We start from the raw sequence: 24,613 nt of genomic DNA, 5'->3' as shown, positions 1-24,613 counted from the left end.
CTGGTCTGGGCGAAAGGATAATAGATGGACTGCTGAACGTGCTTCCATCGTGGAAAGCCATGGCACTGGGAGTATTCCCATGTCCAACATAAAAGGAGGCTTCTACTTTATTCTAGGACTCAGAGACAGGAAGAGGTGGACGATGCTTGCTGGATAGGAGTGGGAAAAGAGTTCTAGCATTTTGTATTGCACGCTAGAAATATGAACCTGTGAAGATAATCTTTTGTAATTTTTATTTATGTAAAAAAATCATTTACTTTGGAACCTGGTACTATCTTAGTACTGTTTTATCCAGGGCTCAATGGCACCCCCCATGGTCACTATATATATCTCTATACAGGGTGAGTCAAAATGATGTTAACATTTGAATGGTGGAAACAATTTATGCACAAAACATACTTCATATGTGCAAGATGATTTACAGGAATGTCTCAACCTGTTTGCCATCATGTTCAACACATGTACCATATGTGGCACACAAATCGTCCACAAAAATTGTATATAAGTATATACATAGCAGTACCATTGTACCATTAGTGTTAACATAATTTGACTCACCCTGTATGTATAAAAATCCAATGTCTGTCTGTCTGTATGTTTCGGCTTTTCACAAGAGAACTACTTAACAGATTTAGATCAGGTTTTTTTCTATAATTTGCTTGAACATTCCGGTTGATTTTGTGACTTCTCTCATCGCTTTATGTATCACTGTTGGCTTATGGTACTGATTTATTTGCACAAATCCAAGAGACACGCAGCGGGCTGAGGGGATGGAGCAGAGCCCTCCTCACTCACATGCCAGGCTTGGGGCATTCCTTACCTCCACTTAGCTAGGGAACGAGAGAAATACTTAACAGATTTAGATTGAGTTTTTTCTATAATTTGCTTGAACAATTTGGTTGATTTCCTCTCATCTAAGCTAAGAATCATAGTTCGCTTTCAGGAGTGATATATTCACGGTAATCCAAGAAAGAGGCTGCCATTCAGGGCCCTCCTCACTGTCCTGTTTCACTACTACGCGTGCTAAGCCGCGGGGTGTAGCTAGTAATATATACTGTATATTGAATGCTTTGCAAGGCCCATACATGGCCAGGACAGGGTCGAATCGATATTCCGCTCAAAGGGAAAGATTAGTGGATGGAATGGAGGAGGTGTTGTATCAAGAGCAGTTCCTCCCCCAGCATGATAAATGGCAGCGCTCTGTTGGTGTGAACACAGTAAGAGACCCACCCACCCACAGGGATTTATGAGAATCGTAGTCCTGAGGGACAACCCTATGGGACATCTTGGGAGCCACCATACAGAGCTGCAGCGAGAAGGACTTCCTGTTTCAGGAAGCTTCCATCTGACCCAGAAGTGTTTCTGTCAGGCTATGTCCCAGTACCGGAAGTACTCCCAAATCTAACATAAAAGCAAGCCATGCAGCACCCTGTAGTGAGTCAGAGTCCGGCAGAAGGGAAAGCTCACCTGGAGGAGGGAGAGGAGGATCGTTAATTGGAAGATTGTGGATTAAACCGTGGAATATGTGTTTTGTGAAATAAAAATGTTTATTTTTCACCCGGTGTATGGTGTGTTTGGGGTTTTGGGGCTCAGTGGCGTCCCCTGTCTTTTACAATATTTATATATCTACCAGTAACGGCGCACTGCTATGATAACGTGCAGTGAATACACTTGACTTGAGCATTCCTAGTTCTCCTCCTCTTTCTCTGTACATTTATCATTCATTTGCTAAGAGGTTGATGCGCTTGCTGCTTCCTGAGCAGCTCTTCTTTTCTCCACCCTAGTGGCCAGCTTCTTCATTCCTTTCGTTGGCATCTTTTCGCGTTAAAACTGAATAAGTTATAAAATAAAAAGAGGAATAACCTTGGAGGTCTATCATCACCCCGAAAGCGGACAGTAGACGTCATGTAGTATATGTGTACCAAATTTCAGGTCAAATCGATGAAACAGTTTTCAACCTACAAGTGATTTAAAATCCTGGACAGACAAACGGACAGCCACAGAAGTGTATTATTTAAGAAGATATATATATATATATACAGTATATATGTATAGGGTGGTCCAGATCTAATTATGCAATTTTCATTACGCTATAACTTATTAAGTTTATTACATAGAAAATCACCCGAAAAATCCCAGACCATCGAGAAGTGTGCGAACTGACAACATGAAGAATCGTCTTTGTGCGGAACTGGAATCGTCCACAAATAAATCAAAGTCATCCAGACGATCTGGATCTGCATAGTTAGATCTGAACCACTCTGTATCTGTATATATACAGTAGATACCTTATATTCCTCCATGTGTTTCAGTGAGTAAAAGGTTTGACATACAGTATAAATAATATAGCTCTGAATCGGACTCTTACGGTGTCTCAGAGCCCAGTTTTCTCAATTCGCCGTGTCTATGAGAAAGAATAGTAGCTAAGGAGATTGAAATAGGGTCACTCCCAAGTTAAATCCCAGGTCAGACGTAAACTTGTAGTCTTCCTAAGTCCAGTCACCTCTGGCACCTGTAGATTCATTGTGTTTCATTCCTTTCATACAACAAATTAATGCAGAAAGGGAATTATGTGGACAAACGTTTAAGGACAAACTGAAGAGAGTGGTCAGAAAGCATTAAAGAGCACTAAAGAGGTAAAAAAATTAATCACAGGGCAGTAAAACTTTAAATCGCTAAAGTATCAGTGGGTGAGATAGTGATTATTCCTTAGACTTTGTTTGGACAATAATCCGGATTTCTTCCACTAGGTTTTTCCTTTACTTGCAACAGAGTTGAGTTGTTTTTTGATATCTAATTCAGCCTTGAACAAGATGGTGCCATAATGGCATACACCATGTTGCACAAAAGACCTAAAAATCGTAGCAAAGAGTTACACTGCAAAGAAGTACCTATGATGTAACTGATTATTCACTTAAGACAGTAAAAATGAACTAAAATGAAAACAAAACACTACATTATTGACTGTAATATGCCTTATCTATCCTTTGGAAAATGTATCAATCAAAGAACACAAGCATAGTTTTGAGACTCCAGTGTCTAATTTAGTGCTTACCCTTCTTTGTGGTTTGGGAGAGGCAATGGCACCCTACCACCTCTATCCAGTGCAGATGTTATATTGACTATCTCCAATGGTTGTCTTGCTCCCCAGACCACTTGCAGATCATTAATAATGGTCTTCTGATGGGAAGGTGGTAAAACCTCTTCTATATCTTTCTTGGGAATAAAAAAATCCACCTGGTATGGGACCCACCTTTCTAAAGAAAATAGAAAAAGTAGAGGTAAAGGTGTCACTTCATTTTTGTATTGTCCCGCCTAAGATTGAGCAACCTAAACAGAAAGAACATTTGACTGTAAAAATAAATCTCCTTATGTACACTATTTGGTTAAGAGCATTCAAAGAGGATCACATTGCCAGATATAAGATGACACGGACTTACCTCTGCCTTCTGTTGATTGCTCAGTGGGCTGGAGATGGGGGGTCATTGAAAGCTTTTCTTTTGCTTGGTCACTTTCATTAAATTCTGTTGATTTGTTTTAGCTAAAATACTACTGTACAATTTGTGTTTATTCACAAGACATACATCCAGATGAAGAAGTGTGATTTTTTTAATGGTTAGGGTAAGGCTTGTTTAATTATGGATGGAACATTTCTCTTCTCTAGTGCTGCTTTGTCCTTTTTGTAGCCTGGAGACCAAAACTGCACCCAGGACTCCATATGAGGCCTCACCAGTGTGTTATAAAGCTTGAGCAGAACCTCCTGTGACTTGTACTGCACACATCAAGGCGCTATATAACCCGACACTCCGTTAGCCTTCTTAATGGCTTCTGAACTCTATCTGGAAGTCGAGAGCTTAAAGTTCTCTATGACTCCTAAATCTTTCTCATAAGGTGTACTCTCGATTTTCAGACCGCCATTGTGTATTCAAACCTCACATTTTTACTTCCTATGTGTAATTCTTTACATTTACTGACATTAAATTTCATCTGCCACAAACCTGCCCAAGCCTGAAATGTCTGCTATGGTGTTAAATAGTGGGTTTAATTAACAACAACAATCAGTTTCTAATTAAGAAACTAGCAGAAGTGGAATTAGTTAGAGTTTGAGGTCCCAGCTTAGCTGGTCTTCTGTTGACTCACTTCACATCTCATTCTTATTCTTCAGAGAACTGCCACTTAAAAAACAATCATAATGAATGGTAAAGAAGTCCATTAACAACAGGAATTGGTCACTGATTCAGAATGTGGCAGCCACTAAGGTCCTCCAGTATTGGAGTTGGACATCCCTGGTTTAGAACTAACCAAATGTCACCCTACCTAAATAAATTATTTATTAACTGAAGAATACATACCGAGGACAGTGGTGCTTAGATGGCTAGGTGCGTCCTAGTAATCAAATAGCATTGCCTAAAATAATTTGAATTAAAAATAATAATTGGGCGGCATGGTGGCGCAGTGGGTAGGGCTAATGCTTCACAGTTAGGAGACCTGGGTTCGCTTCCCGGGTCCTCCCTGCATGGAGTTTGCATGCTCTCCCGTGTCTGTGTGGGTTTCCTCCCACAGTCCCAAGACATGCAGGTTAGGTGTATTGGCGATTCTGAAATTGTCTCTAGTGTGTGCTTGATGTGTGTGTGTGCACCCTGCGGTGGGCTGGCACCCTGCTCGGGGTTTGCTTCCTGTGTTGGCTGCGATTGGCTCTGGCAGACCCCCCCTTAACCCTGTACTTAGGATATAGCGGGTTGGATGATGGATGGAATAATAATAATTTGATTCTGTCATTTATTTTTTTTTTGTATTTTAAATTCAGTTTTAAATAACTTAATACATTTTCAAGTCTTATTTTGCTGCCTTTTTTTTTTTTCTTTTTGTTGCCAGGATGCAGATGTCAATTGATAGAATCGGCTTCTGACATCAGTGGTGCAATGCTACTTAAACAGGCTGAACTAACTCAAGGATTAAACATTTGGAAATGGTGAGGTCAGGCTGGGGAGCATGAACTGATACAGCGCGTTGCCACACCCACCACATGATGAAACAGCTCCAGATCCCAGTTGGCAACCCCTGTAGGCAGGCACGTGGTCCAGTCCCACCATCCGGGAAATGACCATCCATCTGCTGCAGCCAGGTGTTATGTGGGGAGCCCCTTGGCCTGGTCGAGCCACTTGGTTCCACAGCAATGAGGATCCTGTAAGCCAGATCACCCTCGGGGAATCGCACCACGTAGCTGTAGTGTCATAACTTACTCTCCCTTACAATGCAGGTAATGTGCCTCATCTGGGACACCATGAGCAACACAAAGTCAAACCAACGGTACCCAAGGATTCTCCGAAGAGACACACATGAAGGAGTCTGGTCTTCATCTCAGGACACTGGATAGCATCCATATCTCACAGCCATATAGCAAAAATGGCTGCCATCACACCATCCATGTGGATGCTATACATTAGTGGTAGTTGAATTGGCTCCCCACTCACAAGTGCTTTGAGTAGTGAGAAAAGCACTCTATAAATATAAAGAATTATTACTATTATTATTATATTTTTACTTAAGGGGTGGCACAGTGGCGCAGTGGGTAACACTGTTGCCTCGCAGTTAGGAAACCCAGGTTCGCTTCCCAGGTCCTCCCGGAGTGGAGTTTGCATGTTCTCCCCGTGTTTGCGTGGGTTTCCTCCCACAATCCAAAGACATGCAGGTTAGGTGCATTGGCGATTCTAAATTGTCCTGGGTGTGTGGGTGCGCGCCCTCCCCGGGGTTTGTTTCCTGCCTTGCACCCTGTGTTGGCTGGGATTGGCTCCAGCAGACCCCTGTGACCCTGTAGTTAGGATATAGCGGGTTGGATAATAGATGGATATTTTTATTTAACATTTCTGTGTACAGTATTTTGTTTTCTTCCTCCCAATGATCTTTAGAATCCTCTACATTTCTTGTAATAACTATATTTTTATTTAGTCATTTGGCTTAGGTGTCTCAATTTATTGATTTTGGAATTTGGCTTATTATCAGACTACATTTCATCTTGATGTCCCTTGTTCTTTTTTCTGTGACATTTCCATGTGTTGGCAAAATAGTGGTCCCCATGTTGTTTGCAGTTGTTTTTTTTCTATTTTCGGTCACATTTGGTCATGTGAAGAGTGGCATCATCATATCCTGCCCATGTAACTTGATAGCATACAGCTTTTGTCATCTTTGTTTTGAAATCCACCTACCAGTCATTTCCACAATGAAGAATTCCTTCTTTCTATAGGTATCATAGCTGCGCCTGTTTATAGCTGTAATCTGTCAAATAAGGAAAAAGCATCTCCTTTAACATAAGGCAAACGTTGGGACAGCATGCACTTCATTACACTCAGGCACGCAGGGATACCTGACCTCAATCGTCATCCTCCCCACATCTTCATTGGTGGGTGTGCCATAGAGATATCCATTATCATATGGGCTCCTCTGAGCGAAACGTAGCCATCGTGGCAAATCTGGAAAATTCTGCAGGTTACATTTAAACTCAATGGGGTCATTGTACGTGATGTCTACAAGGAGAAGACAAATCAAAAAAATCAAAATCCATAGTGGGGTAATTCATATTTGTGCTCAATCAACACCTTTGATTCAGCTTTTATCATGTTAGATGAGAACTCCTTCCCTAAAGACTGGGAAATTGGATCAACCAATGATGTGGATTTTCAAATGCTGGATTACCCTAGCAGACTCTGAAAAGAGTGAAAGAGAAAGCTTTTTGTTTTATGTCAGACTTATTTGTATTGCATGATCTTTTTAGCATTTTTTAGTTTTCCTGCTAAATTTCAAACTTTTTGTGTTTTTTATTTATTTAGAAGCCAACAAATAGTCAAAAGAAGTGATGCAGAGAGTCACTTACTTTCCCGTAATTCTTCTTGTTATTTTATGACCTTCTGCTTCATACACTACGCCTCCCTATTCCAACTCCCATGTAGTTTTGGCCTGCAATGGCACATAAACTTGTAGCCCAAATTTTTCTCCTAACTTTCTCTGAACATCTTATTTTATTTGAACATCTCATAAGTCCTTTTGCTGGCTCTTTTTCATGCCTGTTTGCTAGACTTTTCATCTGCTGCAATAATCACCACTAGCGGCCGGTAATCTCCTGCTTATCATTCTGTACTGCCAATGTTTTTATTCACATGGAACTGAAAACTTGATGAAAGTTACACCTTGCCTGATGAAGGGGCCTCAACTGCCTCGAAAGCTTGCATTTGTAATCTATTTAGTTAGCCAATAAAAGGTGTCATTTCACCCTACTTTCTCCTATATCGATGTTTTTTTGAGTATCTTTTGTATCCACCCATTAATTTTACAACCTGCATAATTAAATGGAAGACTGCAGAGCCTAAACTCTGTCATTGCAGCATCAGGCAAAGGCATGAACCATCTTTGGATGGGTCCACAGGTCATTATAATTGACAACTTGTGTAGTTTTAAATCTCTATTGTAAGAGTTATTCTTATGCAGTGATCCCTCCTTGATCGCTGGGGTTGCGTTCCAGAACCCCCCGTGAAAGGTGAAAATCCACAAAATATAAACCATATGTTTATATGGTTATTTTTATATATTTTAAGACCTTATAAACTCTCCCACACTCTTATAAACATTTCTTGCACAGTTATACAGCATAAACCCTTTATATTCTCTTAGATGTTAGGTAAGATTCATTGAAATTATGTATGTAAACACACTGTTTATATACCACGCACAAACATACGTATCGTATATCATTGAGGAGTTTTATTTAATGATTGATACAGTTTTAAACAAATTGTAATTGATTAGGTAATATAAAAATAAATGAAAAATCTACAACATGTAAATACATAAAACATAAACATAAAATGTTATTTTAAAGATATCGAGCGTCTCTGATATCACATATGTTACAGCCATTACAATAGACAGACCACCAGCAATAAATAGGTACAATGCAAGAAAAATTGTATAAAATGTGTGTACAGTTACACTAAACGTACGTACATCTACTAAATACGTAGAAAATTAGTTATGGGTACTCACCAACAATGACACGACGACTTGTCCGATAACGATGACATTTACTGCACAACAAAGGAGAGCGTTACAGCTCTTTTAAAGGATCCTCCTCAGGCAACTGTGTAGCAGCGCCATCGTCGTCTGGAGTTTCTTCTTCCACTGAATGCGTACTAGGTGGTGTCTTGCGGGTAAGGAACATCGTGATGGGCAGTTGCTGGTGCTTTTTAATTTGTGTAAGGAGGTTTTTATACACTTCCATGGCGCCATCAAGAGCATTTTTAAATTGCAAAGAACAAATCATTTGCGGGTCCCATTCTTCAATCGATGTTTGGAGATCTTTTGCCATTCGTAGAATGGTTGTGAGACCCTTGAGAGTTAGGCCGGTGTCTTCTTCTTCCTGTGCTGGGTCATCTTGTTCTTCCTCGCTCCCTTCCTTCAACATATCCAACACTTTTACCTTTTCGGCAATCATTACCATCTTCCGTTGGCACTTGGGCACGGCCTCAGAAGCAGTAGCAGGAGCAGATTGCTTTGTAGACATAACGAAGGGCTTGACTACTGTACGCACAAAGAAACACGTTGATACTGAATGAGCGAGATGAGATGCTGGCTAACACAAACCGAAATCGAATTCTGCGCTCTCCGTCGTTGAGCCAATCAGCACCCAGGAAAGGAACTTTCTGATTGGGTAGCTTCTCATCCACCCGCCAATAGTGTCCCTTTTATGAATTTCAACTGGGCAAACCAACTGAGGAAGCATATACCAGAAATAAAAAGACCCATTGTCCGCAGAAATCCGCGAAGCAGCGAAAAATCCACAATATTCTGTATATTTAGATATGCTTACATATAAAATCCGCGATAGAGTGAAGTCGAGAAAGTCGAAGCACGATATAGCGAGGGATCATTGTATTCTTATGTTTTCTAGTTGTTAGTCAATGATCTTATAATGTTGTTTGTGGAAAGACATCTATCTATCTATCTATTTATCTATCTATCTATCTATCTATAGTGCCTTTCTCTATCTATCTATCTATCTATCTATCTATCTATCTATCTATCTATTGTCACACACGTGTGCATGGGAAGCAGCTGAAGGGCTTAGGAAATACTGTTTATACATCTGCCCGGGGGGGGCGGGGTGCACTGACGCTCTTTCTGAGTTCTCTGCAGGTCTTACCCGGGAAATCCCCCCAGGAGCCGCCATTTCCAGGAAGGACACATCACTTCGGTTCCGCCCCAAGAATGAGGTCACTTCCGGTTCCGCCCCAAGGATGATGTCACTTCCAGTTCCGGCCCAGAGGACGACATCATTTCCGCCCTCTGTGCTATAAAGCTCACTGCCTTTGCTTAGGCAGGCAGTTCTGTTTTGGACTCTGTTGTGTAAACAACTGTGTAACAATGCCTCAAAGACTTTTGCAGCCGGGAAACCGTAATAAACGGGTGGCTGCCCCAAACCTTTCCACGTCTCTGGTCTCCACCTATTACAGTGGCGTAGCCGGCAGGATGGTGTCCCCGATGAACCCGGGACACGAACTATCACGGAACCAGGTGGGTGAGTACCGGGCCGAGTTTCGGGCGGGAGTGCGCCAGAGGGTCAGGAAGGACGCTGTGCAGGCTCTGCTCCATGAGCATAACTCGGTGGGGACCACCCATCTCGTGGAGAACGTAGAGGGGACCCACAGGCGTGGGCTGGCTTCTGGGGAACACACACGAGTGGCTCAGTATGCTCTCCTTGGCAGGAAAGCCGAGCTGCCCATCGGGACCAAGGTCCCAGTTAACGATGGGTTGTCCCCAGGCCGGCAGGTGAAGGAAATCATAAACTGGGAGTTTAACCCAAGCAAAGGGCTGTCAGAGCAGGCTATGGCTCTCTGGCAACAGGTGGGTGAGTGGCTACGGCCATTCGAGTTAACCCCTGTAAAAGGCGCTATATAGCGCCCGACCCGGCACAGACCACGCAGAGGCAACGTGTACAAAACACACAGGTTTTATTTTTTCAGCCGTGGCACACGCCTTCCCCGTGTCCCACAGGCCCAACACAGTCCCAAACACAGTCCCAAAACACAATCTTACAATTCTCCACCACTCCTCCCAGGCAAGCTTGCCTCCTTCTTCCTCCCAACTCTGGCTCGCTGAGTGGTGGCTGGGCCCTTTATAGCCCACCTGAAGCATTCCAGGTGATTAACCACCTGGTCCCGATTGCACCTCCGGGTGGGGCTGAGCTCTCGCCCAGCCGGGCTGTGGAAGCAGGCAGCTCCCCTAGCCACGCCGGCCCCAACCAAGCTGTGGAGGACTCCATCTCCCATGGAGCCCGCGGGTGGTTGGGGAATCACCGACGGCCAGGAGGCTGCCACCAAGCGTCGGGAGGTATTGGACTTCCCATGGCGGCTCCCGAACATAAGCAACAGAGGCGCCCCTACCGGCAGCATGGGACCCGGCTGTCCTTCACAGTTCCCTCCCTCAGATGAGGCTTGTGGGGATCATCGCCTGCCCCGCAGGGCCGGTCCTCTCCAGGACAGGGAGTCGGCATCCTTGGCTCCACGGCTGCGCCTGTAAAAACATAATGAACAGGTCTGGGGTGCTGCCCGACGCCCCTGCCACTCGGACGTCCTCCTTGGACAAACCCTCCAGACATGACCAGCGTGACCACAAGAAAAGCACAACCACCCTCCAGCTCGACCCTTGCGGGAACGGAAGCAGGCAGGAAACTCCTGCCCCTCGCCCACTCCGGGAGGGCTGGTGAGCGAGCAGCCTCCCGCAGCGTAGCCCTCCTGCAGTGCCACACCTAACGGCTTACGCTGCACTTGTCAGGAGTCCCCACCTTTTGTCCGGTCCTCTTCTTCTTCTGGGTGCACGGACGGTCTGGGTCCCCTTATGGGAAGAAGAGAGACCCTGTGCCGCTTGCACCCCTTTAGACGCATCATGAGACCGTGCAGGCAGAGGGGACGGGGTTGTTTGGCAGCCAACATCCACCAGCTGCCTCTCCACGCTCCTCTGCCACCGTGTCGTCCACACGCAGGCGCCTTGTGTAGTGGGCGGGCGACCTGGCAAGCAGCACTGATCATATCCGCAGCCGCTGCGCCCCCCCTTTCCTCTCACGGCCCAGGCTTCACCTACCTGAACCGCTGTGTCCTGCAGGCAGGAGGTTGACGCCCCGCCTCCAGCCATTTAACAACGGCCGCCATCGGCGCCGATCTTCCAGTCCAAGTCCTCCTTCGTCTCCTGCAGGACCTGAAAAACCTTAACTAAGGACTGCAGAGGAAGGAGAACATGTTTCAACTCCTCTACAGCCCAAGAAAAGTTAATGCTCGGTCGGCGCTTGACTTGAAGTCCCCTTGTTTCCTCCCACCGACCGCGAGCCAACAAGACCCCGGACCCTCCGCAGGTCCGCTTGGGAGTCCGAGAGGCTCGGGAGAAGGTCCGCCACCCCGCCTGCGAACTGTCCTCGGCTGCCGGCTGACACACTCGCCCCTCCCCCTTTACCTGTTTCGGAGAGGAGCTCCTGCTCCTCTAGCTGAGCCACCGCATCGGGAAACTCCTCCGGTCTCTCCTCCTCCGCTCACTGGCCGCCCAAAGGGAAGACACAGCCCAGCCTCGCTCTCCTGCCGCTTCTGCGCGGTCACGCCACGAACAGCGCCATCTGCCCACCAACAGGTGGTTCGGCCCCTCGGGGTCCAGGAGGTAGGCTGACGCAAACGCTGGAAAACCCTTCCGGGCCCTTCCTCTTGAGCCCGCCACCTACCTCCGTTGTGACCCGTGGAGCGGGCCGGGCATGCCGCCTGGAGGCTGGCTTCTGTGTCCGCCCGCTTTTTTCCCCATGGCGCTGTGCCTGTAGGTGGGTTTTGCGCCTCAGTTGCTCTGTGTTGTGCTGTGCTGGCGCTGGCTGGCTTGCTTGCAGCTGCGAGCGCGCTCTCTCAGCGCTGTGCTGCGCGTGTCCGCCGGGCAAGTCGTGCAGGCGCGGCCTCGCGCTTCGGCCTCGTGGCGCGCCTCGCCGGGAGCGGCCCTGCTGCAGTCCAAAGGCCGCCTCAGCGCCTGTACTCACAATAGAGCACGCCTCTGCCTCGGGAGCGCCGCACTGCGGTGCGGTGTGCGCCCTGCGCTGAGCTACACGTGCCCCCAGGTGTTGTGCCGGGTCACATACACAATTTTATGCAGGTCCCGTCCAAATGGACGGCCCGAATCCTGCCGACTACGCCAGATGTAAAGGCGCTATATAGCCCACCCGCACAGACCACGAGGCAACGGTACAAAACACACAGGTTTTATTTTTTCAGCCGTGGGACATGCCTTCCCCGTGTCCCACAGGCCCAACACAGTCCCAAACACAGTCCCAAAACACAATCTTACAATTCTCCACCACTCCTCCCAGGCAAGCTGCTCCTTCTTCCTCCCAACTCTGGCTCGCCGAGTGGTGGTGGCTGGGCCTTTATAGCCCACCCGAAGCATTCCAGGTGATTAACCACCTGGTCCCGATTGCACCTCCGGGTGGGGCTGAAAGCTCGCCCAGCCGGGCTGTGGGAAGCAGGCAGCTCCCCTAGCGGCCACGCCGGGCCCCAACCAAGCTGTGGAGGACTCCATCTCCCATGGAGCCCCGCGGGTGGTTGGGGAATCACCGACGGCCAGGAGGCTGCCACCAAGCGTCCCCGGGGGAGGTATTGGACTTCCCATGGCGGCTCCCGGAACATAAGCAACAGAGGCGTCCCTACCGGCATGGGACCCGGCTGTCCTTCACACCCCCTTACAAATAGTGCAGCAAGTGGCCTGTTTTCTGCTGCTAAAAGACTACCCCAGGAATTTGCCCAGCCGCCTGGGGCGAATTCCATTCTATGGACGAGCTGCTGCAGCTCTTGCAAACCCAGAGGCCGGCTGTGAAACCTGGGAGGGCAGAACAGCCGCTCTGTGGACTACCCGGGAGCTATGTCCCACTAAAGCAGTCCCTTCCACGCATTCCAGAGCTTGTTCAAGTCGCCGGGCCGTCTGGCTTGCGACCTGTCGGGAACAAGGCGGACCGTAGGGGACAATGGCGGGTTGTTTGTGTGCCCTTAGCAATCCCTGGCGGATAAACATACGGGGAGCTTCTTATTAATGGACATAAGATAACAGCGCTGTTCGATTCCGCAGTAACGTGTCTGTCGTTGCTCGCCGCTTTATTCTACCGCAACAGTGGATTAAAAAGAAGACCAGTCTAAAATGTATACACGGAGATATCCGCACATACAATACCGCCGGTGTTACGTATGTCTCGGAGGAACCCTTCGACAGCTTACCGTGGCGGTGCATCCGGATCCTCCGCTTCCGTAATCCTCGGGCGAGACTGGTCTGATAGTAACGGCGTAGTTTAGAAAGCATTCCCGAAAAACTTATGGCCTCGTATAGATGACAACGATTCATCTCAAGTTGCTTCCACACCGTAATCAGCCGACAGGGAGTGGGGCGGTAGGCCAAGAGAGTGACGAAGACACTCCCGGACCGTCGCGGGCTACTACGCCATCCACTAGCCCCGCAGCGAGGGAGGAATCTCCGCCCCTTGAGGTCAGACCGACCCCTCTCTGAGTTGCACTTTCAGTTTAGAGCAACACCGCTTCTTTCAAGAGAGAACAGTGGAATGACGACTCTGAAACACATAAAGAATGCAGTGGTTCTCGTTAACGCCAACGCACGATTTGCCCATGCCACAGGGACCTCACTTTGTCATTGATAATGATTTGTTGTATCGGGTCGCTGAACATGAGGGGAAGGTCCGGAAGTTGTTGCTAATCCCGCTGACCTACCGGGCAGGTTTGCGAAGTTAGCACACTCCCACCTTCTTGGAGGCCATCTCGGCCCGATAAAACATTAGAGCGAATTAAGCTCCGCTTTTTCTGGCCGGGATTAATGAGGAGGTTCGCCGCTTTTGCTTTCCTGTCCGGAATGTCAACTGCGGCAAATTCCTAGGAGGACCGTGCTCCTCTGGTTCCCCTTCCCTTATTGACGTTCCCTTTGATAGGATTGGGGTTGACATAGTAGGACCCTAGAACCCTCAGCCCGAGGATATAAATATATACTGCCCTCGTGGATTATGCTACCCGATTCCCTGAAGCCGTTCCGCTGCGGCTACCACAAAAATATTGCACGGAACTAGTAGGAGTCTTTTCGCAGTAGGCATTCCTAGAGAAGTCCTGACGGACCAAGGAACGCCTTTTACCTCGGAAACGCTCAAGGAGACTGCCAAGTTACTGAAAATAAAGCATTTAAAGACCTCGTGTATCATCCTCAAACCGATGGCCTAGTGGAGAGATTTAATCAAACTCTCAAGCAAATGCTACGTAAGGTAGTCAGCAAGGATGGGAGGATTGGGACCAACTCCTCCCCTTGTCCTCTTTGCATATCGGAAGTTCCTCAAGCCTCTACGGGTTCTCTCCATTTGAATTACTGTACGGAAGACAACCCCGGGTTTATTGGATATTTTAAAAGAGGGCTGGGAAGGGAGGCACAGCCCTCCACTAATATTTTGGAATATATCGCCCAATTGCGCGATAGATTTGATGCAATAAGACCGATTCTAAAAAGTCATATAGAGGAGGCGCAATCAGCACAGGCCCGCCTTTATGACCGTGGCACGACTCTCCGGAGTTCCAACCGGGGATCGCGCCATGGTATTGGTACCAACTTCTCACTCTAAACTGCTCGCCATTGGCTAGGCCCCTACGAAATTAAGGAAAGGAAGGGATTGGTTGACTATTTGGTGAAACAGCCCAATCGCGACCAGCTGAGCGAATATATCATGTAAACCTGCTGAAACCGTGGAAGGAGAGGGTCCCGATCCCTCCTCCGACAGCCCTGCTCTCTCTTGCTGAAGTAAGTTCCCTTAATTTCGGCGAGCAGCTATCCCCAGGCAGAAACAAGAGCTCAAGCAGCTATCCGCTCTGTCCCAGAGGTGGTAAGTGAAAACCCGGTCGGACCTCTCTGATTGCGCATGACATATTGACTGACCGGGGTGATCGTCCGTGAGCGACCCTACAGACTCCGGAGGCAAAGAAAGTAGAAGTGGAACTGGAAATCAAGCGAATGCTGGCACTAGGAGTAATCGAGGAAAGTAGTAGTCCCTGGTCCAGTCCCATCGCCTTGATTGCTAAGCCTGACGGCAGTTGGAGGTTTTGCAATGACTTCCGTCGGCTTAACCAAGTTTCCAGATTCGATGCTTATCCCATGCCTCGCGTGGATGACCTCCTCGAGAGACTGGGACCAGCCAAATTCTTGACTACACTTGACATGACAAAGGGGTACTGGCAGGTTCCTTTAACGGAGTCCGCGAAGGAAAAACGCGCTTAGCACTCCTAGCGGACACTGGCAGTATCGTGTCCTTCCATTCGGTTACACGCGCCTGCGACTTTTCAGCGCCTGGTGGACAAAGTGCTCCGCCCCATAACTCGCTCTGTGCTGCCTATCTGGATGACGTCGTCATCTATTCCAGCACCTGGAAGGAACACATACAGCAGGTCACAGCAGTATTACGGACACTGGGAGAGGCGGGCTCAATCAACCCCAAGAAATGTTTCTTTGGATTGAGGGAAGCCAAATATTTGGGCTACCTAGTGGGCGGGTACTGTGAGGCCACAGTGTTCCAAGTTGCAAGCCATAATGGCCTGGCCCCGTCCAAAACCAAGCGGCAAGTCCAATCCTTTCTCGGTTTGGCGGGTACTACCGCCGGTTTGTGCCTCGCTTCTCCGAGAGCGCGCCCTTGACCGACTTGACAAAGAAAAGAGCTCCTAATACGGTGGTATGGTCTGATAAAGCGGGGGCTGCATTCAGTGACTTAAAAAGGGCTCTGACTTCAGCACCTATCTTGATCTCCCCTAACTTCTCTCTCCCTTTATCCTCCAGACGGACGCCGGACACAGGCTTGGGTGCCGTGTTGAGCCAAAGCGCCGACGGTGTTGAACACCCGCTATGTACCTGAGCCGGAAACTGTTGGACAGGGAGACCAGGTACGCGGCGGTGTAGAAAGAGGCTCTGGCGATCAAATGGGCGGTAACTCAGCTGCGGTACTACCTCTTGGGTCGCATGTTCACTCTGGTGACGGATCATGCACCTCTGAAGTGGATGGGCCCTTCACAGGAGTCAATCCACGGGTCACGCGAGGTGGTTTCTTGACCTGCAGCAGTACAAGTATACGCTCATCGACAGGGGTCTCTTCATGCCAACGCCGATGCCCTCTCCCGGCCCACGACCTCTCGGTGCAGGTCGCCCGACCCGACGGGTCTGGGCTGAGGGGGGAGTCTTGTCACACACGTGTGCATGGGAAGCAGCTGAAGGGCTTAGGAAATACTGTTTATACATCTGCCCAGGGGCGGGTGCACTGACGCTCTTTCTGAGTTCTCTGCAGGTCTTACCCGGGAAATCCCACCAGGAGCCGCCATTTCCAGGAAGGACACATCACTTCCGGTTCCGCCCCAAGAATGAGGTCACTTCCGTTCCGCCCCAAGGATGATGTCACTTCAGTTCGCCCAGAGGACGACATCATTTCCGCCCTCTGTGCTATAAAGCTCACTGCCTTTGCTTAGGCAGGCAGTTCTGTTTTGGACTCTGTTGTGTAAACAACTGTGTAACAATGCCTCAAAGACTTTTGCAGCCGGGAAACCGTAATAAACGGGTGGCTGCCCCAAACCTTTCCACGTCTCTGGTCTCCACTTATTACACTATCTATCTATCTATCTGTCTATAGTGCCTTTCTCTATCTATCTATCTATCTATTTTGGACATTAGGGGTCGCTGTTGCCCTGTTAAACCAACAGACAGATATGCAGACCCAGCATAAAAGCACAAAGAAGATCTTTTAATTATTTTTTCTTCTTCAAAGTGCCTTTTAAGAACTACAGCCGCCATATACAAATGAACCAACAATAAATCAGTACAGTATTCTCCTCCACACCACTCTGACTCCGGGTCACTTGCTGGTTCTTCAGCAGTCCTTTAAATTGTTCTTGACCCGGAAGTGCTTCTACTGTTCCATCCATGTGACTTGCCAGCACCTCCAGGTCACACGGAGAATTAAAGTTCTTTATTTAGCCCAGTAGTACTTCAGGGCTACTGTTGTCGTACTCCATTAGTACTTCCGTGCTAGGTGAGAATTTGTTCTCCCACCGTCTCCCCACAGCGTGCCCTGGTGGCCCCCAGGGATATCAGCACCTGGTGATGTCTATGAATCACAGACTTCATGCAGTCACTGCATGCAAGGGATATGCGACAAAGTACTAAATATGACAGCTTTAATAGACCTGCCATTATGGTGCCCAGAAATGGGGGTACCATGCAGAAAAAGTGGTATGACCTAAATATATGCAAATCCCCTTAAATGAAAGTCTGCAATGTGCACTTTAATCACGTCTGAATTGTTTGATTTGTAATTTTACACTGTGGAGTAGAGACTCTGACTCAGATATTTTGTTATTTAAAACAGGATGACATTTTGTCAGTAAAAAGAGAATCACCTTCAGCGTCTTGGCCAACACATTCAAAAACAGACAAAAAAACTCCCTGATGGGACTTACTATAGAGGTCCAAGAATGGAGGAAACTCATGTTGGTAACTTTTCTTGTTCAGCTCTAGCACAAACAGGAATCCCACCCTTGCATTATTTTTGGAGACACCGGGATCCACCGTGATCATAAACACAAAGAAGGCTGATGGTGAAGAAAGGAAAATAAATAATTAAACAAATAATAAGATCTATCCTGCCTAACAGTTACTTTTAAACAGGAGTCCTCAAGTTCAGTCCTTGATGGCCTCTTCATCTGCAGGTTTTTGTTCCAACCAGCCTTTTAATTAGAAGCCAATTATTACTCAAGCAATAGTACGTTTGTGCTTCATTCCTTAACTAAGTCTCGCGGGGCCCAGACATGATTCTCAAATAAAAATATATGTCTGGAGACAACTTGTTCAAAAATTGGTAGTGAATAGTGGTGATATCCCCCATTGCGGAGGCTCTCCTCCCACAGAGCTTCTGCCTTAAAAACCTTCCCTAAATTCCTCCAGTCCATGAAATTTAAACTGCTGGGGTTTCAAGGAGAGAACAAAGATACTGAACAAAAGACTTAACACTGGAAGAAAATAAAAAAGCTAAAATTCTTTTATCAGTTCAGGAGCTCAGTAGTAGTAGGGGGTAACAAAAGCTTAATAATTGACCTGCACATTGCGATGAGTGCTTTGACAGTGGAGCACTCGGCATACCGCATTTGAGAAGTGCTGCTGTCTGCTATCTTTGGGTCTTTTCTGAATCACTATGTTGCATAACTCGTCCAGAATGCTGCTGACAGACTTCTAACAGGAACATGAAAAGCCGAATCAAATCACACCAATTTCAGGTTCTCTTCTCTGGCTTCCTGTTTACTATAGGATCGAGTTTAAAATTTGACTGTTTGTTTGTCTCGCTGATCTCTTACATCATTATTCTCCTTCACTGAGGTCCTCTGACCAAAAGTTATTAGTCGTGCCGAGAGCAAAACTTAAGACTTGATTAGCTTGTGATTAAGTAGTTGGGTTGGAACAGATATCTGCAGTGATGGAACCTCTAGACAATTCTTTGATAGTTGTGGTAATTACAACTCAAAGACACATGATATCCTATATGGTGTTCCACAAGGCTCTATCCTGGGTCCGCTGCTCTTTTCGATCTACATGCTTCCGTTAGGTCAGATTATCTTGGGGAATAACGTGAGCTACCACAGCTATGCTGATGACACACAGCTGTACTTATCAATAGCACCTGATGACCCTGACTCTGTTGTTTCACTAGCACAATGTTTTACTTGTGTTTCTAATTGGATGAACAGTAATTTTCTTAAGCTAAATAAAGAGAAAACAGAAATGTTAGTGATTGGCAATAATGTATATAATGAGTTTATTAGAAATAAACTTGATGCATTAGGATTAAAAGTCAAGACGGAGGTAAAGAACTTAGGGGTAACTGTTGACTGTAACATGAATTTTAAATCGCATATTAATCAGATCAATAGGACAGCATTTTTTTCACTTAAGAAGTATAGCAAAAGTTAGACCTTTTATATCATTGAAAGATGCTGAGAAATGAATTCACGCGTTTGTTTTCAGTCGACTAGATTACTGTAACGCACTCCTCTCAGGACCACCCAAAAAAGACATAAGTCGTTTGCAACGAGTGCAGAATGCAGCTGCTAGAATCCGAACTAGGAAATGAAAATCCGAGCACATCTCTCCAGTTTCGATGTCACTACACTGGTTACCTGTGTCATTCAGAATTGACCTATTAAAAAACTGATTATGGTTTACAAAGCCTTAAATCATCTGCTCCATCTTATATATCGGAATGTCTGACATCTTATATTCCAAATCGTAACCCTAGATCCTCAAATGAGTGTCTGCTTAGAATTCCAAGAGCTAACCTTAAAAGAAGTGGCGAGGCAGCCTTCTGCTGTTAGGAATTCCAATAGGAATTATAATTGGAATTTGCCAGGCTAATACAACGGAGCACATTAAAAAACTGCTAAAAACTCATTACTTTAACATGGCCTTCTCATAACTTCATTTTAATTTAATCTTTATTCTCTGTATATTCAATTTATTATCATAACTATTCATGGTGACTCTAAAATCCATGCTAACCCCTACTCTTTCTTCTGTTTCTTTTCCCGGTTTTCTGTGGTGGCGATCTGCGCCACCACCACCTAATCAAAGCACCATGATGTTCCTACAGTGATTGATTAAAAGCCAGAAGTCTACATGACCATCATCATCAAGTCCTTCCATGAGAACCCTAAATACAAAGAGGACTGTTTCATTTATGTTAGGTAGAATGCCCAGAGGAGGCTGGGCGGTCTCATGGTCTGGACCCCCTGCAGATTTTATTTTTTTTCTCTCCAGCCGTCTGGAGTTTTTCCCTGGCCATCAGACCTTACTTTTATTCTATGTTAATTAGTGTTCTCTTATTTCAATTCTTACTTTGTCTTTTTTTTCCTCTTTTTTCTTCATCATGTAAAGCACTTTGAGCTACGTTATTTGTATGAAAATGTGCTATATAAATAAATGTTGCTGTTTTTGTAGACCTAAACTTGAAAACTCCTCTCCCTTTAAGCTGCGCAGCCCCTTGTGGTCTGTAATACCCAGTAGTAGTAATAAACTTAGTTTAAATGGCATTGTTTAAACAGATGGAGCCCTCAAAGCAGGAAAAAAAAAAAAGCAGCCAGTATGTTTTATGTGTTCTTAGTGGGCACCAACATATAGCACATTACAGAGCAATGTAAAGCAAAACTTTTCACAAAGCATTCACTTCGTTGTTGTGATCATTAATATGTCATGTGGCAAAGCAGATAATTATACTGCCATTCATATGGAGTACCATCTCAAAATCCTTACATATAAAAGTCAAATACCACTGACTCACTCATCACGAAATCTCCCTAACCATGAGGGCTTGAAATTTGGAATGTAGGTTACCCTTGGCCCATAGGTGCTCGCTAAGAAACGGTTTTAAAAATTTCGTGGTCCAAGCGCGCTCTGTCTGTATGTCTATCCGCTTTTCAAGAGAGAACTAAGTCTTAGCGGATTTAGATCTGGGTGTTATCTATAATTTGTTTGAACATTCCGGTTGATTTTGCGACTTCTCTCATTGCGCTAGGTACCATAGTTCGCTTGCGGTACTGATTTATTTATGCAAATCCAAGAGAGTGGCTCTGGGCAGAGAGCAGGGGGGCGGGGCCTTCCTCATTCACTCTCCAGCCTCTGTTTGACTTGGTCTACCTCTCGCCACGTGTTGGAGCGCACCTTGCCTCCGCTTAGCTAGCGATACCTATTTGTTCAACAGACATTATCATCTACAGATTGTTAAGTTGTAATGTTTGACGTTTTTGAGAGAGAGATCAGAGCTCCATGTGTTTTAGAGAGTAGCTGCTGATTGACAGAGATATTACGGCCATGTGCTTTTCTCCCCACGCCAGGAACACTCTCCCGTCAGAGATGAACACGATCAGATACAGTGCCAACGTCTATTGATTTTTAAAGTTTGTCCTGTTTCATTACTATGTGTGCAAAGCCACGGGGTACATCTAATTATTTATAAAGCTTCATTTTGTGGTAAATAAGCTTTATGTTAATATTCTAAGTACTACTTGAAATGTTTTCTGTAAATGAGTTTGATTTTTACATTGTATTTCACTGTGGTCTCTATGCTAAAGTTCTTTTTACATTTAAACCTTTGCTTTTCAAACATAGACATTTCAAATGGTGGGTGGCACGGTGGTGCAGTGGTAGCGCTACTGCCTTGCAGTAAGGAAACCAGGATTCGCCTCTTGGGTCCTCCCCGCATGGAGTTTGCATGTTCTCCCCGTGTTTCCACTGAGTGCTCTGGTTTCCTCCCAAAGTCCAAAGTCATTCTGGTTAGGTGAATAGGTAATTGGCCCTGGTGTGTGATTGATGTGTATGTGTGTGTGTGTGTCCTGCGATGGAGTGGCTCCCTCTCCAGGGTTTGTTCCCTGCATTGCACCCTATTCTAGCTGGGATAGGTTACAGCAGACCCCCGCAACACTGTTCAGGACTAAGCAGGTTAGAAAATGACTGACTGACATTTCAGACATTTCAACCTGTTACACTGTATCTTTAACAGTAAATATTTATTCATTTATTTATTTGATAATTTACTATTAATGCAGTAAATATACTGTATAATAATATATAATATATAATCTACATATACAGCAATTTTCTTGCAGAGTGCTAGGTATGAATATATCACATTACAAGCCAGCAGCCATACCACCTGCAGGAAAGGTCATCCTCCTGAAACTATGAATATCTGGGCCTGGCCAGTATTTGAATGGGAGACCACCTAGGAAAAGCTTGGGCTGCTGCTGCAAACAGTATTGGTAAGACCAGAAGGGGGCGCTCACCATGTGGGATGAATGGAGTTTGCTCCCTGCCTTGTGCCCTATGGCAGCTGGAATAGACGACAGCAGACCCCCGCAATACTGTTCAGGACTAAGCGGGTTAGAAAATGGCTGACTGACATTTTAAACATTTAAACTTTTTATACTGTATCTTTCACAGTAAACATTTTACTATTTATTTAATGAATAAATAAATGAATGAATGAATGAATTAATTAATTAATTAATTAATTTTATGATACATTTCTATATTCTTCATTTACAGCAATTTTCCTAGAAAGAGCTAGGTATGAATATATCACATTACAAGCCAGCAGCCATACCACCTGCACTTCAGAAGAGGTCATCCACCTGAAGCTATAAATATCTGGGCCTTGCCAGGACTTGAATGGAAGACCACCTAGCAAAAGCTTGGGTTGCTGCTGAAAGAAATATTGGTGATACCAGCAGGGGGTGCTCACCATGTGGGCTGAATGGGGTTTGCTTCCTGCCTTGTTCCCTATGGTAGCTTGGAAAGGCTCCAGCAGGCCTTCCCCAACACTGTTAAGGACAAAGTGGATAAGAAAATGATTGCTTGTATGCTGAACAATATGACCTTTATATATAGTGCCTTTTATTTTGAACAATCTGCTAAGCTCTAAAAAGAGTTGTGGATTTTGAAGGTGCCTATCATGGTGTCCGTGATCACCCAGACACACAGGAGAGTGCATTTTATATGTGTAGCTCCCTTAGTGTGACATCTCAAAGCACTTTAATAAGAAGGGCAGTCCATTTTATAATGAGCAGCTTTGTTTTTGGTAAGAGCTGTTAAAATGATGTGTCAAAGCTATCTGGCTATTATATATAGTGCCATTCATAGTGAGCAGTATTTACAGTCCCTATATAAAGCAATCAGTCTACTTTTTTTAATTTGGCAGCACTTTCTGACCACTGTCCAAAGCTAATTATACGACATTCAGCCATCTAATATAGGGCCTTTTATAGTAAGCACCCTTTCAAATCTTTTTTTGCTATTTGTGGGACATTTACTAGTGAGAAAAGCCAATCACCACAAGCCATCACAGTATTCTTTTATTTAATACCTTGCTGGTGACAACTTTCAGGAATTTTCAAAAAGACATTTCTGCTACACTTTACGGTTTCAGTTGGCCTAAAGTGTTGAGGCTCCCTTGGATGGGATAAAGAGAAGATGTAGCAAACAGGCGAAAATGTAATAGGTTTTACATGCATCTTGTAGATGTGACAAAAAAGGTAGCTCATCAAAGCAAAACAGTTCATAGTATAGAATCCATCCATCCATTATCCAACTCGCTATATCCTAACTACAGGGTCACAGGGGTCTGCTAGAGCCAATCCCAGGGCGCAAGGCAGGAAGCAAACCCGGGGCAGAGTGCCAGCCCACCGCAGGGCACACACACACACTCACACACCAAGCACACAGTAGGGACAATTTAGGATCACCAATGCACCTGACCTGCATGTCTTTGGACTGTGGGAGGAAACCCACGCAGAAACAGGGAGAACATGCAAACTCCACGCAGGGAGGACCCAGGAAGCGAACCCAGGCCTCCTTACTGCGAGGTAGCAACACTACCACTGCACCACCGTGCCACCCTAGTATAGAGTCTTTTACATGAAATATTATCTGTTATATTTATTTATATTATATTAGCTATTATCTAATGCTTTACAAGTGCAAAATCCAAGCCAGAGCTGGCCAAGTGCTGTACATCACCACCACACAAGCAAACCTGAACTTTAAAATCCAAAGCCGCCCACCAACACTGGGCTTTGAGCAAATGCAAGTTATAAGAAAGAGTCAGTCATTGTCCAACCTGCTATATCCTAACACAGGGTCACAGGGGTCTGCTGGAGCCAATTCCAGCCAGCACAGGGTGCAAGGCAGGAACAAACCCCGGGCAGGGTGCCAGCCCACCACAGGACACATACACACACACACACCAAGCAGAATATGGGATTGCCAATGCACCTTACCTGCCTGTCTTTGGACTGCAGGAGGAAACCGGAGCACCCGGAGGAAACCCACGCAGAAATGACACGGGAAGCAAACCCAGGTCTCCGTACTGTGAGGCAGCAGCGCTACCACTGCGCCACCCTGTTATAAGAAAGATGCTTTTCCTTTTTGGGTTTTGCACATAGACTTCTAATATCTGTCCAGCTTCTCAACAGCACCTCTCCACAAAAACACAAATATAAGCAGCAGCAGCTCCTTGGACTGTCGGGCATACTGAGTGAGAGCACCGCACAGAGGCGACTGAAATCATTAAACATTTGAGAAGTAGTAGGCATTACCCACAGAAACCGTGCCCTGCACCTTCCATGCCCATTCAGGAGATACAACACACACTGTATAAAGCTTATGAAATTTGAAAGAATTAAAGACTTGCCTGTTACAAAGCCAAGGCACCTCCAGCCATCAGCCATGGTGGGCGAAGGCCTGTGATGGACAGGAGCAAGTGTTAGGTGGGTGTGAGTCGGACGAGGAGTCACCGTCATGTCAATACTCAGCTCTGCTTTTCTATTTATGTACAGTGTGGCCAGAATCTTTTAGAATGACAGGCCGCAGTTAAATATAGAAACTGATATTCTCTTCTTCAGACAGACACCTTTGTCAAGTGTCCAGTCTGACAGAGTGCATCTACACTGTATATTGAAAAGATTCAGCCTCCCTTCAAAATATTCAC

General features: G+C 45.8%; 1 protein-coding gene across 1 annotated transcript in view; it reads right to left on the bottom strand.

Annotated features, from left to right (window-relative positions):
• Window positions 1–24,413, bottom strand: part of sgca (sarcoglycan, alpha) — a 39,524-nt gene extending 15,111 nt beyond the window's left edge. The window contains exons 1-5 of the mRNA XM_039739412.1: window positions 24,317–24,413; window positions 17,544–17,675; window positions 6,370–6,524; window positions 6,207–6,276; window positions 3,056–3,257 (exon numbers count right to left, since the gene is read on the bottom strand). Of these exons, the coding sequence (XP_039595346.1) occupies window positions 3,056–3,257; window positions 6,207–6,276; window positions 6,370–6,524; window positions 17,544–17,675; window positions 24,317–24,353 (596 nt within the window). The 5' untranslated portion in view covers window positions 24,354–24,413. The remainder of the gene's footprint in view (window positions 1–3,055; window positions 3,258–6,206; window positions 6,277–6,369; window positions 6,525–17,543; window positions 17,676–24,316) is intronic.
• Between the last annotated feature and the right edge of the window lie 200 nt (window positions 24,414–24,613).

The sequence above is a fragment of the Polypterus senegalus genome, chromosome 17, assembly GCF_016835505.1.
Source record: "Polypterus senegalus isolate Bchr_013 chromosome 17, ASM1683550v1, whole genome shotgun sequence".
Classification (NCBI taxonomy): Eukaryota; Metazoa; Chordata; class Cladistia; order Polypteriformes; family Polypteridae; genus Polypterus; species Polypterus senegalus.
This window is presented reverse-complemented; position numbering and strand designations above follow the sequence as displayed.